Source organism: Electrona antarctica, assembly GCF_951216825.1.
Source record: "Electrona antarctica genome assembly, chromosome: 24".
Classification (NCBI taxonomy): domain Eukaryota; kingdom Metazoa; phylum Chordata; class Actinopteri; order Myctophiformes; family Myctophidae; genus Electrona; species Electrona antarctica.
This window is the reverse complement of record NC_136803.1, coordinates 20,650,043-20,672,948: the sequence shown is the minus strand read 5'-3', so window position 1 is coordinate 20,672,948 and position 22,906 is coordinate 20,650,043. Positions and strand designations below refer to the sequence as shown.

Below are 22,906 nucleotides of genomic sequence, written 5' to 3'. Positions count from 1 at the left end.
CGGTTCCATTTGGCTCCATTTTGTGCATGCTCAGAGTTTAGCGGTCCATTTCTTTAACATTTTGTCCATTTACATTTACCACAGAGTATGTGCATTATATTGACCATATTACTTACGCAGCCTTTCAGAAAGTGGTTTAATAACTGCTTATTTGCTCTCTAGTTTGTGTCCGGCATTTCTTTGGCGTTCATCAACACTCCCCCCCCCCCCCCCCCCCCCCCCCCCCCCCGATGGAAAGTGCCGATGTAAGACGTTTGGCCAGAGACCCATATACACCTGGGTTAAGTCATATTTGCATGTGGTCTGTGAATATTTGAACGAGCCGAGCTGTGCTTTGGCCCGCGCTGCCAGACACTTAAACAACCTCCGAAGTGGAAAACATCAGCTGAGAGATAACATAAATCAACCCTGCCGCTGCTTTGGTATTAAAACGGGCTTCTGCAATTCTTTCAGCGGTGGAAGGAATATTTTTACTTAAATGTATACCGATACCGCAATATAGGGCATTCACTTCTAGTCATTTTTACTAGTTGACTAGTTGCCTAGTTTACTAGTCGACTAGAGTCGACTAGTCGACTAGTTGTTTAACTACCTATTATGTAAAAAATAAAATAAATTAAAAAAATAAACTTATTTTTTTCTTTTTTCTTTTTGTTGAAATAAATATTTGTACATTGAAAAACTGTGTACATGGTGACTATAACTATAATCTACCTGATCTTGAGGCCTACAAAATCGGGGGGGGGGGGGGAAATATATATATATACTTTTTTTCTTGTCAACTAGTCAACTAGTACCAACAAGGTCGACTAGTGGATTTACTAGTCGACTAAGAAACTAGTCGACTAGTTGCTTAATGCCCTAGCGCAATATAAAAATACAGTTTCTCTTAGTCTCTTAGCAGACGCTCTTATCCAGAGCTACTATACTTTCAAACAAGCAAGATAAATCACACACTGTATATGGAATGCAGACCGAGTAGAAAGAAATTGTGCCATTTTCATCATCATTAGTGAGGACCAATTATATGAAGATAGGTTGAAAAGTGGTGAAGTGCTCCTTTAAGGACAAAAAAAGCACACATCTGCAAGAAAGATTTCCAGAAATAATAATAATATATAGGCTATATTTGTTTTTATTTGATATCATTCATGTGCGTGTAGTGTACTGTACCTTTGAAGTTACACAGCAGGTACTTGGCCCACGTACGTAAAACGACCATGTAAAACTTCCAACTAAGAAAGGTAGAAGTCAACTCACTTTTATTTGCAAAGCACATTTAACCCGCAAAGCAAATATACCACATTTAAACTCTATTTATCCAGGAAGTCACAGTGAGATTAAAATAATTAAAAAATAACTCTTTTCCAAGTGAGACCGCATTCTACAGTAGCCAAAACGGAAGGCGTTGTGCGCTTGTATATCTGCTATTTTCACTAGTCTATGGGTCTCGGGCAAACGTCTAACCTCTCGCTTGGGTCTCGACTTGAAAAGTTTGGGAACCACTGCTAGTATATTCTTCTACATTTTCTAATTGTTGACTTATTGTAAATTAAGTAGGCTAATGCAGATGTTTAACAGATGTTTGTGGTGCTCCGACTACTGTTGGACTGTACTTCAGATTGTTTAACCTGCGACTGCATCAATACTATGTGTGCAGCGCTGCACAGCAGGCTGTGTGTGTGTGTGTGTGTGTGTGTGTGTGTGTGTGTGTGTGTGTGTGTGTGTGTGTGTGTGTGTGTGTGTGTGTGTGTGTGTGTGTGTGTGTGTGTGTGCGTGTGCGTGTGCGTGTGTGAGGTAGGAGAGAGAAAAAGAAAAACCAGTGGTAGAAGAAGCACTTTACAGTACATTTGACTTTAGTAAAAGTACATTTTGTTATTTTTGTTTAAATGTACCAACCTTTTCGAAATGAGCTATAAAAGAAGTATAAAGTATTGGGAAAAATGGACACTGCTCAAGTAAAGTAAAAGCACCTCAGAATTGTGCTTAAAGTACAGTATATACTTGAGTAAATATAATTAGTTACTTTTTTCCACCACCGGAGAGAAGACTGAGAGGTAGGTAGTCAGGAAGCGTCTGTACGCACAGAAGACTCTTTGTCTGACAAGCTGGGTGAACCCCCTCCCCTCTCTCTCTCTCTCTCTCTCTCTCTCTCTCTCTCTCTCTCTCTCTTAGTAACACACTGACATCTGACCTAACACTGCTCCAGTCTTGTAGCAGTATACACGCCGTGGGGGGGGGGGGGGGGGATTGACAAAGTACTCGCATGTTTCTTTTTTTTTACTAAAGTATTTATTTCAGTATCAATACCTTACCACAGTGTAGACATATTCTGTAAGGGTAAAAAGGTTGGTATTCAAAATGTACTCATGGATTAAAGTTCTCAGTCGCCACGACTGATTTCAGTATTTATGAATCCATCATCATGTCTTCTTTGGAGGCATGTTGCACAGCGAAAATAGACGATCTACATGCTCTCAATGCACGACGCATTGAGAGCATGTAGATCGTCTATTTTCGGTTATTATTTTAGAGCATTTGAGGTGGTCAAACTAACAATGTTCTGAAGCATCTTCCATAACATCTGTAATAGTCTGTAATACTGTCTGTCTGTCTGTCTGTCTGTCTGTCTGTCTGTCTGTCTGTCTGTCTGTCTGTCTGTCTGTCTGTCTGTCTGTCTGTCTGTCTGTCTGTCTGTCTGTCTGTCTGTCTGTCTGTCTGCATATGATTGGAGTGTCTGCCACTGATCTCTGCGAATGCGGAAAACCACAGACTGTTGAACACATCATCAGTGAATTCCCAACCTTCAAATCACCCCATGGAGTCAGCGGACTAATTGAACTGGATGATGATAGCATTTCTTGGCTGATGTCCAAATTGCCTGTGTAGCTCTACACAAACGAACGAACGAACGATCATTTTACATATTGTGTTGATTGTTTAGGAATCGGCACTAGTGTGTGGGGCGGCTCTCACAAATCGCACATTTAGGACTTAGGCCTGACTCACACCTTCGCAACAGATTGATGTATACTTGTTGTATGAGACTTATTGACTGATGCAAGCTCACAATGCATTTCCAATGGGAGTCACATGGTTTGACACAACATTTGTGTTGTATGAGGGGGAGGGGGGCAGTCGAAACACAGCCGAAAGGCGTGATTTCTTTCTACGTACGCTTTAAGACATAGACCCGCCCTTGGTGACGCCCCGCGCGTCTGATTGGCCAGAGCTCGTTGTTGTCAATGTCAGAAACAGTCAGAGATGGCGGCGCAGTACAATAATGTTTATGTTGACATCTCTAGCGTGCTTTCCTATGGATACTGTTGACTTTGTCATAAAGACTCAACACATTACATCAATCAGTGCTGAAGATCAACAATAGTGACAAATTAATTTTATCGGGGACGGCGACAGATACATGTTGGCGTTTTAATATTATTATCGCTAAATCGCTAACGTTTTAATATTATTATCGCTAAGCTTCTCCCTACTTCTCTCCCTACTTCCTCTACTCTTCTTCTGACACCACAGCATAGCTAGCCAATAAGAGGGTTCGCGGCCAATCAGAGGCAGGCGGGCCGCGCGGGGCGTCACCAAGGGCTGGGTCTATGTCTTAAAGCGTACGTAGAAAGAAATCACGCAGCCGAAAGCCATACAACACAAATGTTGTGTCAAACCATGTGACTTCCATTGGAAATGCATTGGGGCAAGATGTATCACACCCTTTCATACATCTAGCATGCATCAATGTTGTATGCTAGATGCGAAGGTGTGAGTGGTTAATGTACAGCTTTGTGATAATAATAAAAAATAAAATAATCACTTTTCACTAAAGTTTTCAAATAATTGTAGTGGAGTACAATATTTGCCTCTGAGACTTAGTGGAGTACAATTAAATAAAAAATTGGAAATACTCCAGTATAGTAAAAGAAAAAGAAATTTTACTTGCAGCGGAGCGGTACATTTTCAGGCGTTTAGCCGACGTTCTCGTCCAAGCTTTGCAATAGCCAGGAGTTCCTTCCAAGGGTTTTCTCAACTCTTCCTACTTCCGGGCAAGGAAGCTTACAGGAGGAAAAGTCATGGTCACGTGACTGGGCTGTGCCATGGCGCTCTCGGTGGCAAATCTCGCAGCGGAAGTTGGATGAAATGCAGGGCAGTGAATGGAGCCGACTGGACCAGCTCATTAACAAACACTATTTATGAAACATTGAGACCTTTGTCATATAATCGGGTCAGGAATTTAAAAGAGGACATATCACTGGTTGTTTTCCAATAACTTGCTTTTCGAGTTCCACAGTACATCATGTTATTGAGGCATCTAAACAGTGGCAAGTATCGTTTCTGTCTCTTGAGTATCGCAAGATTTGCTTGCCAGACAGGAAACGGTGGAGTCCTGTGATACTTGGCACGTCAGAAACTAGTTTGTGCTCTTTAGATTCCTCTATAAAATTACACAGTGTACACATCGAAAGGTCTCATTGTATTATAAATAGTGTTTGTTCATGAGCTGGTCCAGCCGGCTCCATCCACTGCTATGTATTTCATCGAACTTCCGCTGCGAGATTTGCCACCGAGAGTGTCAGCCCAGTCACGTGACCATGACTTTTCCTTGTGTAAGCTTCCTTGCTTCCGGGCTGCTTCCCTACTTCCTTCACAGGTGTTACCGATGATACTAATTAATGCTCTGTTCCATTTAGTGTGCAGTGGATCTCAAACTTTTTTTTTAATTTCAAGGACATGCACCCATAACTCTGAGAGTGAACAAATGGAACCAAATGGACCCTTTCGGTTCCATTTGTACACTCTCAGAGTTACACACTCGTACGGGGCTATTTGGAACCCACTCAAGGACACTTTGAGACCCACTGGTGGAGCAGATAGTTTCCAGTGAGCCAACATGCACAATAGCAGCACCCTGACTCTGTTTGACTCAACTCTCGTTGCGGACTCGTAGATCGGCCTCGTCGGTAACTTGGTACACGATGAGGTATCGGCCGACCATCGGGGCTTAAAGCTTTCCAAGGTTTTTTTTCCCCCATCTCTCGATTGGAAAAGCCTAACTGTTTTTGTTTTTAGTCTTTTATGTTTTTTTGGAAACGTTTCAAACGCATTGATTGAAATGCACTCGATGGTGGTCGGTCGGACGGAGATCAAGCTTAAACAACGTTTTGTTTTCTCTTGCCTCGGGTCTTTGTGGAAAAAGCACGACGTTAGTAGTTTAAACTGGCACGCACGTATACCTCGCCCATCGGACGTGTCCTCTGCCAATGCCAAGAAAGCGCAGTGGTGAGTAATTTAAGTACATTTACTCAACTACTGTACTTAAAGGGGCATTCCACTCATTTTCAACATTTTACTATGTCATTAATGTACCTTAGAGCTGTTGTGTGGAAATAATAAAAAAGTTCCCCCATTCTGTGTTTCCTAGAACTAGAGGTCTGAAAAAAGGTCTGAAAAAAATCATTAACATGGTGAAACACATCTTGATGATGTCATCAAGATGTGTTTCACCATGTTAATGATTTTTTCCATAATTACAGTTCTAGGAAACACAAAATGGGGGGACTTTTTTATTATTACCACACAACAGCTCTAAGGTATATTAATGACATAGTAAAATGTTGAAAATGGGTGGTTTTCCCCTTTAAGCACAATTTTGAGGTATTTTACCAATTTTCAATAATTTTACTTCTACTCCACTAACATCTCAGAGGCAAGTATTGTACTTTTTACTCCACTACAATTATTTGAAAACGTTAGTTACTAGTCACGTTACTTACTAGTTACTTAGTTTGTAGCTTTTGATTATTATCAAAACATACCTTAACCACATATATATTTTGGCCATTTGAAAATAGATGATCTACAAGCTCATCAACGCGACGCATCTTCTATCTTCAAGAGATGTTTATACATTTGAATACTCAAAATGGAACATTCTGCATAATGAGTACTTTTACATTTGGTACTTTAAAGGACAACTTTAGTTTTTTTTCAACCAAGGTTCATGTTTTAGGTTGTTATGAGAGAAAGTAAAAGATGATGTTTTTCATTTGCTGCTTTCGTTTTAGGGATTTTAGCTATTTTTGACAGGGAGGCGGGGGCATTTGAACATGGGGCTAAATATGTATTTCTTTTTACAACATTTTATAGAGATTTATTATTTTATTATTTACTATAGTCCTACTAGACCATCTGGCCACAAAAGATCACAGGATCTACTGAACGTGAAGGTAGCCTACTGGGGGGAAGCCACACTGTGTCATAGGCTCAATATGTCAGTTTGACACATTCAGTAGATCCCGTGATCTTTTGTGGGCCAGATGTAATTTCTTGGGGTCTAGTAGGACTATAGTAAAGAATAAAAAAATAAATCGCTATAACATGTTAAGATTGTAAAGAAATACATATTTAGCCCCATGCTCGAATGCCCCCGCCCCCCCTGTCAAAAATAAATCCCTAAAACTAAGGAAAGCAGCAAATGAAAAAAAAATTACACTCACCTTTTACTTTCTCTAATAACAACCTAAAACATGAACCTTGGTTGAAAAAAACTAAAGTTGTCCTTTAAGTACATTTTGATGTGAACATTTTTGAACTTTTACTCAAGTCCATTTTGAATTCCGGACTTTTACTTGCTGCAATATTGATACTTTTACTTAAGTAAAAAATGTGAGTACTTTTTCCACCACTGAAAAAACGATGGCGACGCAAAAGAAACGCATGGGGGGAGAAATTATCTGAGAGAGAGACAGAGAGAGGGAGAGAGAGAGAATTCTTGTGGTCATCAAAGTCATTCCAAACATTTCCATACATGAGAGAGAGAGAGAGAGAGAGAGAGAGAGAGAGAGAGAGAAGGCAGAAACAAGAAGAGTGACAGTGAAGGGGGTATAGTAGTGATATTGGGCGGGCATGGTTGAGTTTGGGTCGAATCTTCAATGGAAGTCTATTCAAAGCCGATGAATGGGAGAGACCCACCGCCTCATCCCACCCTACTACACCCCCAAAAAACCCATTTCTCTCTCTCTCTCTCTCTCTCTCTCTCTCTCTCCCGCTCTTCTCCGCTCCGCTCTCTCTCTCTCTCTCTCTCTCTCTCTCTCTCTCCCGCTCTTCTCCGCTCTCTCTCTCTCTCTCTCTCTCTCTCTCTCTCTCGCTACATCTTTTTTTCCTCCTTTTTCTTATTTTTTTTCTGCCTGTCCGTAGATTTAATTAAACGGGCCCCCTGGTGAGACCAAAGGCTCTCTTTCTCCAAATGCACGGACGGACAGCTATATAGAGAAAAACACGTGTGCGCACGCATACAAACACACACACACACACACAATCACACACACACACACACACACACACACACAATCACACGCGCGCGCGCACAGACACGATAGTATTACTATACATGTGAGGATCCTCTGTTGATTTCCATTGGCCGCCACGGTTGTTTGACTGATTAATTGAATACTTTATTAACAGTTTACAGGAAACTGAGGAAAGCACAGTTCGATAGAATGTCTGCTAAGAGGATTTTAAGCCAAGAAAGCCTATATACTCAATTCGGTTCCTCCTCATGTCTGACCTTGAAATCATGACCTCCGACCTCCCTAACAGTCGCACAGTGAGGATCAGTGTTGCCACGTTTGCTTATTATAAGCAACTTTGGGCTTTTTTTCAACTAAAGTTGCTTGTAAAAATTGGTGGTGGCGTGTTGCGTTTTTTGGGGGCTTGTTTCTAAAGTGTAGTTGCTTATTTGGGGCTTGCTTTATGAACCCCCAACTGAAAATAATTTGTAGCAGGGAGTCAGGGACCCCATGCAAAATCTGTGTTGGTTCATAAAGGTGTGTGTTGTTCAAAAAAAAAATATTGGTTGCTTACGGTATTTCATTCGTGAAATCTGGCAACACTGGTGAGGATCGACGAAATCTCCACCAGTTTACACGTTCTCCTCTTTATGTCATCTGGTCCTCGCAAGAATAGAATTATGAAAGTACACACACACATACACACACACACACGTACATGTACACGTACACGTACGCACACTCTCTCTCACACACACACACACACACACAGACATACATGTACGGTAATTAAATATTGAGCTGATAAAATTGGCAATATTGTTGTGGTAGAGCAAGGAGACAGACAGACAGACTGGATAATGAGCGAACCACTGCTTTGGATACATGTGGATTGATGTCTCGTTTTTAGTCTTTTCATATGTCTGATGATCACAGACACCTCACACCTGTGTGTTTGTGTTGTGTGCATTCATTATGTATGCATTCTGTGTGTGTGTGCGCGTGTGTGTGTGTGTGTGTGTGTGTGTGTGCGCGTGCGTGCGCGCTGTGAGAATGAAAGCTGAGGATTTGACAGTATATGCTAGACAGGCAGCCGGCCTTGTACCCGTCGAGTGTGTGCGCTCGCGCGTGTGAGAGAGAAGCTGTAGCAAACATCGTGGACTGATCAGGGATAATGTTTTCTCTCCTCTCTCTCCCCGCAGGCTGTCTCAGCTCCCCTACAAGACGGAGGACCTGGCCCAGCACATGTTAATGGCCATCCCCAAGGACCGCATCTCCGCCCAGGACGCCCTGAACCATCCCTACTTCAGCACGCTGCCTCCGCCCGTCACGCAGCTCCGAGACAGTACGCAGCGCACACTCACTTTGTGTTATAATGATGGTCTCTCTCTCCTCCGTCTTACAGCATGTACGCGCACGTCGCGCGGTCGGGCAGACACGCACGTCGACACACACACACACACACACACACACACACACACACACACACACACACACAGTTCAAGGATAATAATTCATGCACAATCTGATCGAATTTTCACGGGTGCTGCTGGATAAAAAAATGTCAAGTTCAAAGATACAAAAAAAAAAAACTAAAACATTTTCCACACACCATCTTTAATGCTGCCTACCACTGAGTGAATGTTTATTAAACAAACAACGTTTAACCCATTCTGGGCGGGAACCCCTTTAGGTGTTCTAACCCTTCTGGACGGGAACCCCTCTTGGGGTTCTGTACAGTATGTACAGTATTCAAAAATGACAAGAAATTGATGCTGCTATATAAATATTTGAAGTTTTTCAGAAAACTTAGGTCAGGATTTAGAAGGCTTTTTTAGAATCTGCTTCAGTCCAAAATAAAGGAACAACGTTTCGACCTAAAGAGTTCTTCTGTCGTCATCAGGTCCATGAACCTGATCGATACCTCTTAGGTCCAAGCGTTGTCCGTTTGTTTAACCACTTGAACCCCAGCATCCTGGGTCTATACACAAATTGGCAGATGTACAAGCTTGTAGATCGGCTATCTTCGACAAAGACATTTGTTGTAGACAAAAAGGGAAAGAAGTGTCCCAAATACAGAGACAACTCGGTTCCAGTTGACTAAAGGATTTAAAGTGGTTAACAAACACACACACAGCAGTGGGAGAATTAAAAATGCTGCCTGGATACATTATTATTTTTTTGTATCTTTCAACACTGACACCCACACATAACACATTGTGCACGTATCGTCGACAGGTTTGACTACAAGGTACTGTGTGTGTGTGTGTGTGTGTGTGTGTGTGTGTGTGTGTGTGTGTGTGTGTGTGTGTGTGTGTGTGTGTGTGTGTGTGTGTGTGTGTGTGTGTGTGTGTGTGTGTGTGTGTGTGTGTGTGTGTGTGTGTGCGTGTGTGACGTGCGTGTGTTTTTCTTTGTCGCCGTGTGCACTGCGAGGGTCTGATTAAAGACACGGACCCCCCGCCGGGCCGCACAGATGGGCTCTTTCAACATATCCGCCATATCCAGCAGCTCTGCTATGCCGCTTCACTAAGACTAACGCTCACACACACACACACACACACGCACGCACGCACGCACGCGCACACACGCACACACATGATGGGTACCTTAGGTTTAGGTTTTGAAGGCCGGCTGCCTGTCTATAGCTACACTGTCAAATCCTGAGCGTTCATTTAAACTCTCACGGGTCCGTTTGGTTACATTTCACTGCTGTCGGAGAGTGTGCTGCCAAACACAGACAGCCCACCCTTCTCCCCAAGGATGGACGGACGGACGGACGGACGGACGGACGGATGGGGGGGGGGGGTGGCGTGGGGGAATACAACCATGTTCTTTTAACCAATTTAGGCCTGACGTCGAAATAAAAAAAAAGGATTCTGAAAGAATATATTTTCACTTTTACTTTTACTTTTACTTTTATAAGATTTGTGCCGCATTTTCACGATTTTTCAAAAATAGCAGACCTACAAGCTCGTAGCGCGCCACTCGGTGGCGCGCTACGAGCTTGTAGATCTGCTATTTTTCAATAGCTAAAGTATTACATAATGCTTAGTTAAAACACCAAAAGGGGTTCCCGCCCAGAACGGGTTAATGATGAGTGTTTTGGGGGTAATGTGGCGGTAGAGTGACGACTGTGGGTTGGCTGTTGCTCTTTGAAACGTGGGTGTAGCCGTAGTACCACCGCAGGGCCAGCTGGCAGAAAAGAAAGCGGGTTTTAAAGTACCAGCCATTCCCGCACATTTTAAAACAATGTTGTTGTTGTTGTTGTTGGGGGGGGCAGGTGCGGAAATTTGTTTGATGGCAGGTGCAGGCGTCTGTTGCTTTTGTACAAATCAACTTGCCTTTCTTCAGCTGTAGAAGAAGCACTCAAATTGGGTGCTTAAATGGCCAGTCTACAAGCTCACAACGTGTCAATGTAGATTGGTTAGTTGAACTATTCAAAAATGTTTTTCAAAATAGTAAAAAAAATAAGGCAAAGAAGTTTAGGGATAAGGGGTTTAGCGGTGACGAAAATGGAGCCCTAAATGTCTAGTAGGTAGGTATCGGAACATGCAGTACACTTACAACTAGAGCAAGTTCTCATTGTGCAGGTCCATTTCACCATCGCCTTATTGGAATGTAGTGAGTAATGCATTTAATGTGTGTGCATTCATTTGATGTGGTTTAAGCTGGTAACGGTCAGGCTGGGCAACCGATAATGTGTCATCATGACATGTGTCACTGTCTTAATGCATGTTTTGTATTTCCCTGCAGTATCTGAATCTGCAAAAATCTGTAAAGTAACTGTGTGTGTGCGTGTGAGTGCGTGTGTTTTTGAGTGGTGCAACCACTCCAACGAACAGCAATGTCCGTGTCCGTGTTTGTGTGTGACTATGTGACCAGTACCAATGAGTACCAAAAGTGGCGCTGTTGTGCCAGAAACGGAGAGAGAGAGATAGTGCTGCATGTTGCCTGCTAATGAGAGAGAGAGAGCGAGAGAGACAGAGAGGGGGGTTCACACGGGTGTGATTTTTTTTTAAATTTTAGCTCCCAATGGTGTTTTCAGGGTTACATTAACACTGAGGATTTTATAGTGCAGATTGGCACCCCCGAGTTTAGACTCGTCTCAAACGGAGTTCCTTGGCCTAATGCATAGGGTTATCAAACCGGGGGTCCTTGGAATGAAAGGGTTATGAGTATGACATTCACTGTATGACTGAGAGAGAGAGAGAGAGAGAGAGAGAGAGAGAGAGAGAGAGAGAGAGAGAGAGAGAGAGAGAGAGGCAGACAAAGAAGAGCGAGAAAATTGAGAATGAGCACACGAAACAGAGACACAGAAAGGAGGGAACGAAGCAGACGCCCGCCAGACCTTGAAAGCAAAAACTGAGAGACACAGAGAGAGAGAGAGAGAGAGAGAGAGAAATGAGAGAGAGAGAGAGAGAGAGAGAGAGAGAGAGAGAGAGAGAGAGAAATGAGAGAGAGAGGGAGAGAGAGAGATCATCAGTAGAGCAGCTGGAAGTCGACCGCAAGAAACCAAGACAAAAAGAACCGAAAAGGGAGCGAATAAATTGGCTGAGAAAGAAGATTCTCCATTATTTTCTGTCTAGCTATTTTAAATGATGCCGCCCCCACCCCCCACCCCCTTCCCTCCTTTGCTGGTGGAGAGTGTTTTAATGAGAGCAGCTATTAGTCATATCGACACCCTGTGCTGAATTCTACCCCGTTAACGTCTGCCAAGAAATTATTTTCGCCTACGTGTACCTGTTTATCCACGTGAAGCTCTAGCTTCCCTGTTCTGGGCATGTACTTTTATATCAGGCAAACATTTGATGGAAAAAAGCAGATCTACAAGCTCACATTGCTTTGCACCTCGTTGTGAGTTTATTCTATATATCTGCTAAATGACAAAAAGAGGTTGCGCATCATCATGGAGTGCTAAACCCAAATTCAGTATACATCAAAAAATAGGAATTAAAAACAAATTCAAAAGGTAGCACATCCAAAAATGTAATAATAATTCTTTATTGGCACACACCAAAAAGGAACCCTTCCGCGTTTCGGCTATGAGCCTTCATCAGAGCATACAGTATATCTACTATTTGGTGTGTGTGTGTGTGTGGGGGGGGGGGGGGAGTGTAGGGGGGGGGGGGGGGAGTGTAGGTCCCTGGGAGGTGGTTAAAGCCCTCGACTCCCATTGCACTACTCTCGGCCTAAAATGTAGACTCTAAAGGAGAAAATACTATACATATATGCATGTTTACACATATCGTGTGTGTGTGTGTGTGTGTGTGTGTGTGTGTGTGTGTGTGTGTGTGTGTGTGTGTGTGTGTGTGTGTGTGTGTGTGTGTGTGTGTGTGTGTGTGTGTGTGTGTGTGTGTGTGTGTGTGTGTGTGTGTGTGTGTGTGTGTGCGTGCGTGCGTGCGTGCGTGTGCGCGCGTGTGTGTGTGTGTGTGATCACAAATATGCGTGCATACAGAAATGTGTGTATCCGCAGACGTGTGTTTGTATGTCTCCACGTGCACGTAGGCTGCCTGTTACATTATGTTTATACTTTATATTATGTACGTGCGTGAGCCCTGAGCGCCATTGACACACCGAGCCAAATGGACCCTTACGGTTCTGTAACTCTGAGGCCCCTTTCCCACCGGAGTTGAACCGGACCGGTTCTTTTTTCCCCGCCTAATATTGAAGGTGCAGAACCCTCAACCCATTTTGACCTGAGATCAGATTCTAAAAATGTCTTCTACATCCTGACAGTTTTCTGAAAAAGCTATGTTTCTATGTCAGTGGTTCTTCGATTTTTCAAAAATAGCAGATCTACAAGCTCGTAGCGCGCCACTCGGTGGCGCGCTATGAGCTTGTAGATCTGCTATTTTTCAATAGCTAAAGCATAACATATTGCTAACACCAAATGGGGTTCCCGCCCAGAATGGGTTAAAAGTTGGTTCGGAACTGGAACCAAAAAATGGCCGCCAATTCCGTGAAAGTTCTAGAACCAAAGGTCTTTTGGTGGAAAAGGGGTGTGTGCAAATGGAACCGAACGGGATGCGTACGCACGTCCGTTTTGTTCCATTTGCACGCTCTCAGTGGTTACGAGAGTACTGCTGATCAGTGGTGGAAAGTAACTAAGTACTTTTATTTAAGAATTTCCAATTTTCAGTACTTTTACTTCTAGTCAACTACTTCTCAGAGGAAAATATTGTACCTTTACTCCACTACAATTAATTGAAAGCTTTAGTTAATAGTTACTTTTTTATTTTCATTACAAAACACACTAACCACTCCATATTTCGGGCATTTGAAAATAGCAGATCTAACAGCTCACAATGCATGGCGATGAGGCACAGTGTGAGCTCGTAGATCGGCTTTTTTCAAAAGATTTCTTATACATTTTGAACTTGTGAAATGGGACATTCTGCACAATGAGTACTTTGACTTTTGGCACTTTAAGTATATTTTGATACCAAACTTTTACTGTTTTAACTTTTACTGAATTTTTAATTCCCCACTTTTACTTTGAGTATTTCTATATTGCAGTATTGAGTAGTTTTTCCACCACTGCCACTGACCTGTTCTGACCAACGTCCCTTGGTCTGTCCCCCTCTACAGATGTGTCTGTCTTCAAGGTTCCAGGAGTGCGGCTGGAGACCGAGGTGAGGGACATATTCAGCCCCAGCCGGAGGGTGAAAACTCCGCCGACGCCCCTGGCCAAATGCTGGTGATGGAACTTGGATGGAACACTCTCTACCCAACAGAAACCAACAGACACAGGGAAATGTTTTGGTCGTAAGGTTGGATTTTCTCATTATTAGATCCTGCGTCGATTGCTGAATTTCGCCCCGGCGGATTATTCTCTACACTTTTCAAAAGGTTTCGGAAAAGAAGTACCTATACCAGACGATCGTGCTCCTCATTCTCGCGCGTTTGATCTTTTTTTTGCTCTGGTTCTGTGCAGGATTACCGTGTCCGCGGATGATCCGTCTGGGAGCAGAACTTCTGTTCTCATGTTCAGAAGTTCAGATCTGTAATGTTGTCATTTTTTGTTTCGCTTCTGCTTTTCAAAATGGATCTATAGAGTTTTGAACCGAAACCCTGAGAACCGACGCAGGAAATCACAGCGTAAGGAACTATAATAATTTATAGTTTGAATGCAACATCATAAAATCACACATTCTTGTGAAGAGACAAGAGACGGTGTCCACACCTTCATTCCAATGTATTTATCCTATTAGGGATCTCAGTGGTCGTTTAGGGAGGTGATGTCAAATGTTTTGCTGAGGGATGGGATAAGTCCTCCCAGGATGACTCCCTATTCATTTCTAACCAAGGCTCTAGTAGTCTCATAGAAACTAGGGAATTCAAAGATGTTTAGTCTTAAGACAGGTTTTCTACAAGTCCTTTTTCATGCCTGAATAGTTGAAAGTTGACGACGTTAGACACAGCAGAGTGTTACATTAGACCTTCGATTTTCCCACCGCACACGTTTCTAAATTGCAAGCGAGGGCCATTGTGTGTGGGACCGTTTTTCAGTCTTCTCACTTGCGCTGGAATAAACGACACGGCTAAATTGCATGTGAGTTTTATAGAAGCGTTATCATTCCCCGCTGACTTGGAACAAGCGTTTTTAACATCTGCTTACAGCAGCTGTGGGCGATAAAAAAACGGACATACTTGTAGGACTTCTCAGCCCTCCTTTTGAATCCTTCCAAAAGCCTGTTCCTCCTCTGCCATTTATCATCACCTCCTCCGCTCTGTGCATTATACGACCCCTCTCTGTAATAACACTGTACTCTTCAACAACGCTATAGCGTTGTGTTTTGTTGTATTCCAGTGGTATTTTTCTTTTTTTTTGCCAATGCTACACCAGAAGTTCAACCGTTCCGCTCGAACTCTGTGATTCCTGATTCACACATAATTGCTCGCCTTCATCAAATCCGACTTCACCTTTTTTTATGAGCGTGCAATATGTATCGGTGCTGTCGGGCGGAAATCGGAGAAATGTATGAATCATGTTTTAACCCATTTTGGGCGGGAACCCCTTTTGGTGTTAGCATTATGTTATGCTTTAGCTATTGAAAAATAGCAGATCTACAAGCTCATAGCGCGCCACCGAGTGGCGCGCTACGAGCTTGTAGGTCTGCTACTTTTGAAAAATCAAAGAACAAAGCTGTCCAAAGCTGTTACTTTCCAAGATTCAAATTCAAAAATAGCAAAAGTAGCAGATCTGCTTCTCTTGGCGCCGCGCTTTGGGCCTCGCGGATTGGCTACTTTTGATGCTTTTGTGTGACACCGTAGTGTGATCCAGTAGGGCATTCATTTATAAAAAATCACACCCGTGTTAACCTAGTGGTGCAACTCCCCCCCTTACACCCCCCCCCCTCTCTCTCTCTCATTAGCAGGCAACAGTGCAACACTATCTCTCTCTCTCTGTTTCTGGCACGACAGCGCCCCTACTGGTACTCATGAGTCACACATGAGTCACACACATTAACACGAGTCACATAGGTGAACACGAGTCACATAGGTAGGTGAACACGGACATTGCTGTTCCTTGGAGTGGTTGCACCACTCAAAAAGAAAAATGTTTCTGACCCGACAGCAACGATATGTTTGTGTTTGTTTGTTTGAAACAGACATCATCCAGAGCTCAGGTCAAACTCTATGGCACATCTTGTGTACCTGTCTGATATACCTCCCGAGTGGACCTCCAATATAGCATGAAGCACCTCTCCTTGCAACAGACCAACAATGACTGTCTCGACGGACATACGCACACACACTGCATTTGTATGTACACTGGCAAACTTCATCCTTTGGAGAATCCTCATCAGTCGAGTGCCCCAGTAGAGCTAATTATAAACATTCGCTGTGGAGAAATATGGATTTTTCTTTTTCTCTTTCTTTCTTTTCTTTCTTTTTTTTTTCTCTCCTCCTCCGAGGTGGAACTTCAAAGGCCTCGGTTATGAATGCGCTCGACGGATATTTATGGTGGAATGTCAATGATTTTTTTTTGGACATAGAAAGACTTTTCTTGTGCGGAGGATACCTGACTGGAACCTAGCTGTATGACGTCTCGTCCCATGGTTGATCAAAAGGATTTTGACCACCCTCACAAGACTGAATAATGGACTTTAATTGTGTCATGGAACATTTCTTGAAATGAGTTGTTCAATGGGCAGTGTTGGGCAATATTACTCAGGAGAGTAGTATATTACTTATTACATATTATTCCTTAAAAAGGTAATATTATATTACTTATTACCCCCCCCCCCCCCCCCCCCCATACACTTCAATTTATTGGACTAATAAGAGTCACCGATCAGCCAAACTGAATAATTGCAAGGCTATAAAACAAAATAGTCGACAGTCTCTCATCTTTTGAACTCTTTTTGTCCTGTTCTATATTCCAGAATTATGTACTGTAGATATCAATATAAAATAAAGCGGCAATATTTTCAAAAGGCAGCCAACAAAACCTGAGGAATTTAATGTGTACTATTTTTTACATAGTAATGTAATATTATAACATTACTGTTTTTGGTCAAGTACTACCTTAGAGTAATATGTTAAAAGAGTGATGACTAGGGCCCGACCGATGCCCGATGTGTGGGTCTGACGCCGATCCCCATTTTGGAGAGTACTAGACTACCAATTACCGATATTTTGTAATAGAAAAGAAAGGTGCACAATCTTGAAATCTTATTTGACTAAAGTTTCTATTTATTATGAGTAGAATTAAATAAAGAATATTATTTCTGTTATAACAAATCAATATGAAAATGACATTTAACTTAAATTATACAATCAACAAGCAAAGAAGTAAATGTAAAATACGCAAATATAGTGAAACTTTATTCTGTTGAACCGCTTAAGCACAACTCAAAGTGTTTCACAATTTTAAAAAGGACAAATCGGCTTTATTTAAAAATAAAGTAGTAACCGATGTGTCAGCCAAACGGATATATGGGCTCTAGTGATGACAAGGTTTTTGCACTCACATGAAACTTGTGTCCGTAATATTTCCTTCATCTATATTCTTATTGCTGCTGTTAGAACTTTATATTATTTACTGCACATTGGGACCCTATTAAAATACTATGGTTAATCTATAGATGACAAACTGTTGTTACGAAATTGGCAACATTTGAATTCACGTGAATGACGATTTTTTTTATGTGCCCATAAGCCCATTTCTATTCGACAGCAGCTACCTCAGCACGCCTTGCAGCATAATATCATAATGTTTTCCCTTCTCTAGTGCGTGTGTGCGTGTGTGCGTGCGTGCGTGTGTGCGTGCGTGTGTGTGTGTGTGTGTGTGTGTGTGTGTGTGTGTGTGCGCGTGCGCGCGTGTGTGTGTGTGTGTGTGTGTGTGCGTGTGCGTGTGCGTGTGTGCGTGTGTGTGCGTGTGCGTGTGTGAATACATATATGACTTAATAATGTTGCATTAACAATTGTGTTTGCCCGTTCACATGTATTCCTTGTAAAGATTAAAGATTCAATAATTGTATCATGTCTTACATATTTGTACATAAGAGACCAACTGCATTTAGTTTTGGTTCCTCGCACATTCTTGCAGCAAAATAATGACAGTAACAAAGAAATAAAGTAGAAGAAGAACATTTTTATTTTGGGGGGTTGGGGCCTGAAAGGTTTGGGAACCCTGGTTGTGTTGTTGTGTGGTTGTGAGAACCAACAATGGTTCTCAAAGGCAGTGGCGGAAAGTAGTACATTTACTTAACGTAGGTACTGTACTTATGTACGATTTTGGACTGATGGCGAAAGAAAAGGCTTCTAAATCCTAATAGTTTTCTGAAAAACCCATGTTTCTATATGTCAGTTGTGCTCAACCTTTTTCATGTCAAGGACCCCCAGAATTATCTCTATTGGGCCACGGACCCCCATCTCAAAATATGTAGTTCCAGGGACCCCCCAGAAGCAAATATTTTAGTTAAAAATGTTCACTCTGAAATATATATTCAAAGATTCACATTTTCACGACTTTTCAAAAATAGCAGACCTACAAGCTCGTAGCGTGCCACTTGGTGGCGCGCTACGAGCTTGTAGATCTGCTATTTTTCAATAGCTAAATTATAACAATGTTTAAAACACCAAAAGGGGTTCCCGCCCAAAATGGGTTAAATAGTATTTTGACTTATTTGGACGTTACCTGAGTATTTCCATTGGCAATACTTTTACTTCTACTCCACTACATCTCAGATCCAAATATTGTACTTTTACTCCACTATATTTATTTGAAAACTTTAGTTACTAGTTACTTGATTAATATTACAAAACATACATTAACCACTTCAGCCCTAAATAATACACTTCGGTCATCAGCAAAAAAAAGCAGATCTACAAGCTCACAAAGTACTGGGACATTCTGCATAACCAGTACTTTTTGACACCATTACTTGTACTTTTACTCGAGTAACTTTTGAATTCCCGTCTCTTATTCGTAACAGAGTATTTCTATATTGTAGTATATATGGATGAAAAACGTTTACTGTTGCTACATACTGTACATAGCAACAAGAACCCCAAAATGGGTTCCCGTCTTGAAAAATACAAACCCCAAAAGGGTTTGGGACTGCCCGTCCTATAAATATAGCATCACAATCCTTTTAACCACTTTAACCAATTATTTTATACTTCATGGAACATTTGTGCAAATCTTTGAATTTATAGGTATTTTTCAAGCCAACGTTTGTAACTCAAATCTGTGCTTCCCTGTCCGTGCATGGAACAAAATATTTTGAGATAGGGTGGGCCAAATGCATACGATTGATTGATTGATTGATTGAACAGTTTGCAGAATTACAGTACATTTCAAGCACAAACTCAATACAAAGACTGAGTGGACGACCCAATTAAGCATTACACTTGTTTACAAGAGGGTCCACCTTGTTCAATTCATCAAAAAAGAATTGGGGGTCCTTCTTGACATGAAAACGTTTCAGAACCGCTGGTATTTCAGCAACATACCTTCTTTAGGAAGCTGTTTTAGAAGACATTTTTCTCTTAGAATGGGCCTCAGGTCGTATTGGGTTAAATTATACACCTTATCTCCTTATCTTCTCGTACAGGTCACCTCTAACCTTCTCACTGTACAGCATCTGGATCCGCAGGAACACTGGCTCCGATGCTTATCTGTCTATACATTCCACAAAGGTGTGTGTGTGTGTGTGTGTGTGTGTGTGTGTGTGTGTGTGTGTGTGTGTGTGTGTGTGTGTGTGTGTGTGTGTGTGTGTGTGTGTGTGTGTGTGTGTGTGTGTGTGTGTGTGTGTGTGTGTGTGTGTGTGTGTGTGTGTGTGTGTGTGTGTGTGTGTGTCTTGTAGAGTTTTCAATGGGCCTGAACATTAAGAACCCATCCGAGTGAGTTATTTGTATCGGGACTTAATTTTTTTCTATTCACACGAATCATTTATCTTTAGGTATTTAGTTGTATGTGCAGCCCTTACTCGACGCCAAGCAGTTAAAATAAATTGTCGTCCCGAACACGACCAACGCCTGTCTGTCTGTCAGCCGGTCTCGTGGGAATCGGCGCTGATGTCATAGACTGGCCTCCGTGTTCTCTGACAATGAGTGCACTAGTACACTGTAAGATTTATAGGTTTCATGACATTAATTTTCATTTTCATTTATTTTTATTTTTTCGTTTTTCTTTTAGGTTTTACACCCAAAAAACCTGAACTTTGAACATTCAGTGGATGTTCTGTGGTCTGGAGTTTTCTCTGGGGTTTGGAAGCCTTTTGAGCTGCAATGAAAACAGGCAAAACAGTGAAAACAGGGACATCTGCTAGCAAATCCCATTGACATATATGGGATTTGCAGGCTGTGACATCACAAACAGCAGGAAAATCAGAGCACTTGTTTGAGCCTTTGACTTTTTGTATGTCCCTTTAACTCTGAGCGTGTACAGATCCAACCAAATGGACCCGTAAGAGTCCATTCGGTTCTATCTGTACACATTCAGAGTTAACAAATTCACAAATAACCACTCAGGATTTAACTGGATATTTAGTTCCCCACCTCGTATCTCTGTGGTCAAGGAACGGAAGATTTCCGCAGTCGGACTGGGTAAAAAAAAACAAAGTCTCAACCAATTACCCTGTAATGTGTTATAGAATTTCGCGCCCGGGCCCGAAGGCACTAGCCTACTGCTTCTTCTCCTCCGGGCTGCTCTAATTCACTTTAAATGACGCACTCAGCGTCATTTGTGTCTTGTTGTGTGTAAAGTGTAGACTCAGCGATTATAGCCGTCAGCCAGCCGTCTCTAGTCCCACCTTTTTAAAGGTGGATATATAATATATATACGTTTGCAGCCAGCTACCCCCCGGGGGGGGGCAGAGATGGCTGTCATTCCTGTGGTCCTCGTGGTGTCCTGCAGCCTCTCCCTCGTCTTATCAGGCTGACCCATCTGTTGTGTGTCTGCCAGAGCCTCTTCAAGGCTCCACCGCGGCTCCTATAAGGCTCCACCGCGGGCCTGTTTTAGTTTTTTGACCTGAGATCAGATTCTAAAAATGTCTTCTACATCCTGACAGTTTTCTGAAAAAGCTATGTTTCTATGTCAGTCGTTCTTTGATTTTTCAAAAATAGCAGACCTACAAGCTCGTAGCGCGCCACTCGGTGGCGCGCTATGAGCTTGTAGATCTGCTATTTTTCAATAGCTAAAGCATAACATAATGCTAACACCAAAAGGGGTTCCCGCCCAAAATGGGTTAAGTAAAGTATCAATGGCGCAATGTAGAAATACTCCGTTACAAGTGAAAGTCCGGAATTCCATTTTTTTTACAAAGGTATTGGCGCCAAAATGTGCTTAAAGTACCAAAAGTAGAAAGTTGCCATTAGGCAGAATGTCCCATTTCGCAAGTTTTCAATGCGTATTCAATTCAATTCAAACTTTATTTGCGGACTCTGGTACAAATACAAGGTACAAAGGAATAGACATAAAAGAAACACGAGAGGCAATATGAAATCATTAAAAGAGTAGAGTAGTAAAAAACAACAGGCAGAACATACAGGCATTTTAACCAGTCTGGTATACAATTATTTGAAAATAGTTTATAGTATATAGAGAAGGGCTGGTTAATGTACCCTTTAGTTATGAGTTACTTCAAAGTAACTAGTATCTAAAGTTTTCAAACAATTGTAGTACTAAAAATACAATATTCTCCTCTGAGATGTAGGGGAGTAGAAGTAAAAGTATTGAAATTGTACATACTCCAGTAAAGTAAAAACAAAATCCCCGAAATTGTGCTTGTGTACAGTAAGTACTTGAGTGCATGTACTTAGTTACTTTCCACCAGAGACTCTCTGTCAGCAGGGCTGCATAACCACCACTCAAAAGGCTCATGCAAGCTTTGCGCCTGCAAGGTTTTGTAATAGCATTGCAACATGCCGTACTCTCCTTCTTCTTTGAGTGAGTGAGTGCGTGAGTGAGTGACCTTCATATTTTAGTTCAGCTATTTTCAAAATATTTATCCGTGGACCACCGAGTCAAACTATGTGCTGCCTACAAATAATTCCAAGTGCTTGTTGTCAGGGTGGGTGGGTGGGGGGTGGGGGGGGGGGGGGGGGGGTCACGATCATGACAAAATTCGCACGCATCTCTTCGTTGATAAAGCGAATTATCCGTCTGCCACGTCGCCCGCTCTCGTCCGAGCACAAACAAACTTTCCACTCCAGTTTCAGATGTTCATACTTCACAATGTTATTTACTGACTCGGTTACGTGAGTGCTTGTATGGCTCTACTGGTATCTCTTTGAGTGTGGATATATTCTAATCCAGAGTACTTTAAGGAGGGGAAGAAGCCTTCCCCCAAAGCTATAGATCCCTAGACGAGACCGCGTCTGCGAAACTGCTTTCTGTCAACTTGAGCACTTAAGTTACCTGCAATCCTTTAATAAGCATAATTTGTTCCAAATATGACCTATCAATCACTGTTAAAGCTTATAGTAGACTCTTCTTAGGGTTGCGTAATCAGGTGCTGTTATTAGGATATGTGATATATTTGCAGCAAGAGTGATGAAATTGACAGATTTGTGTGTGTGTGTGTGTGTGTGTGTGTGTGTGTGTGTGTGTGTGTGTGTGTGTGTGTGTGTGTGTGTGTGTGTGTGTGTGTGTGTGTGTGTGTGTGTGTGTGTGTGTGTGTGTGTGTGTGTGTGTGTGTGTGTGTGTGTGTGTGTGTGTGTGTGTGTGTGTGTGTGTGTGTGTGTGTGTGTGTGTGTGTGTGCCCGCCCGTGTGTGTGTGTGAGTGAGTGAGTGTGTGTGCCCGTGTGTGCGCGTGCGCCATGGCCCAGGGTGTGAATACTTTTGTGTGTGTTTTTTTTAGCTGTTCTGGAATGTGTGTACGTGCGCATGGAAACATTAGTGCGTGCGTGTGCACGTGTGTCTGGGAGAGAGAGAGAGAGAGAGAGAGAGACAAAGAGGGCCTATGTGAGAAACATTATGAACCCGTCTTTGCGCTGCGGTGCCAGGTTAGGTTACATAGTGCAAGAAGAACTCCACCATGTCATGGATGACTGACTGGTATCAGCGACGTCCTCCTCTCCCAACGTACAATCACTTCATTCCAACACTATCAGGACTGTCTGCCTACATGGCTCTGACAAAGCGAGCTGTACCA

The 22,906-nt window shown here is 42.4% G+C and overlaps 1 protein-coding gene across 1 annotated transcript in view; it reads left to right on the top strand.

Moving 5' to 3' along the window:
* cdk15 (cyclin-dependent kinase 15) overlaps positions 1-14,780 on the top strand; it is an 82,410-nt gene extending 67,630 nt beyond the window's left edge. The window contains exons 14-15 of the mRNA XM_079495623.1: positions 8,501-8,643; positions 13,887-14,780. Of these exons, the coding sequence (XP_079351749.1) occupies positions 8,501-8,643; positions 13,887-13,999 (256 nt within the window). The 3' untranslated portion in view covers positions 14,000-14,780. The remainder of the gene's footprint in view (positions 1-8,500; positions 8,644-13,886) is intronic.
* Positions 14,781-22,906: the final 8,126 nt, after the last annotated feature.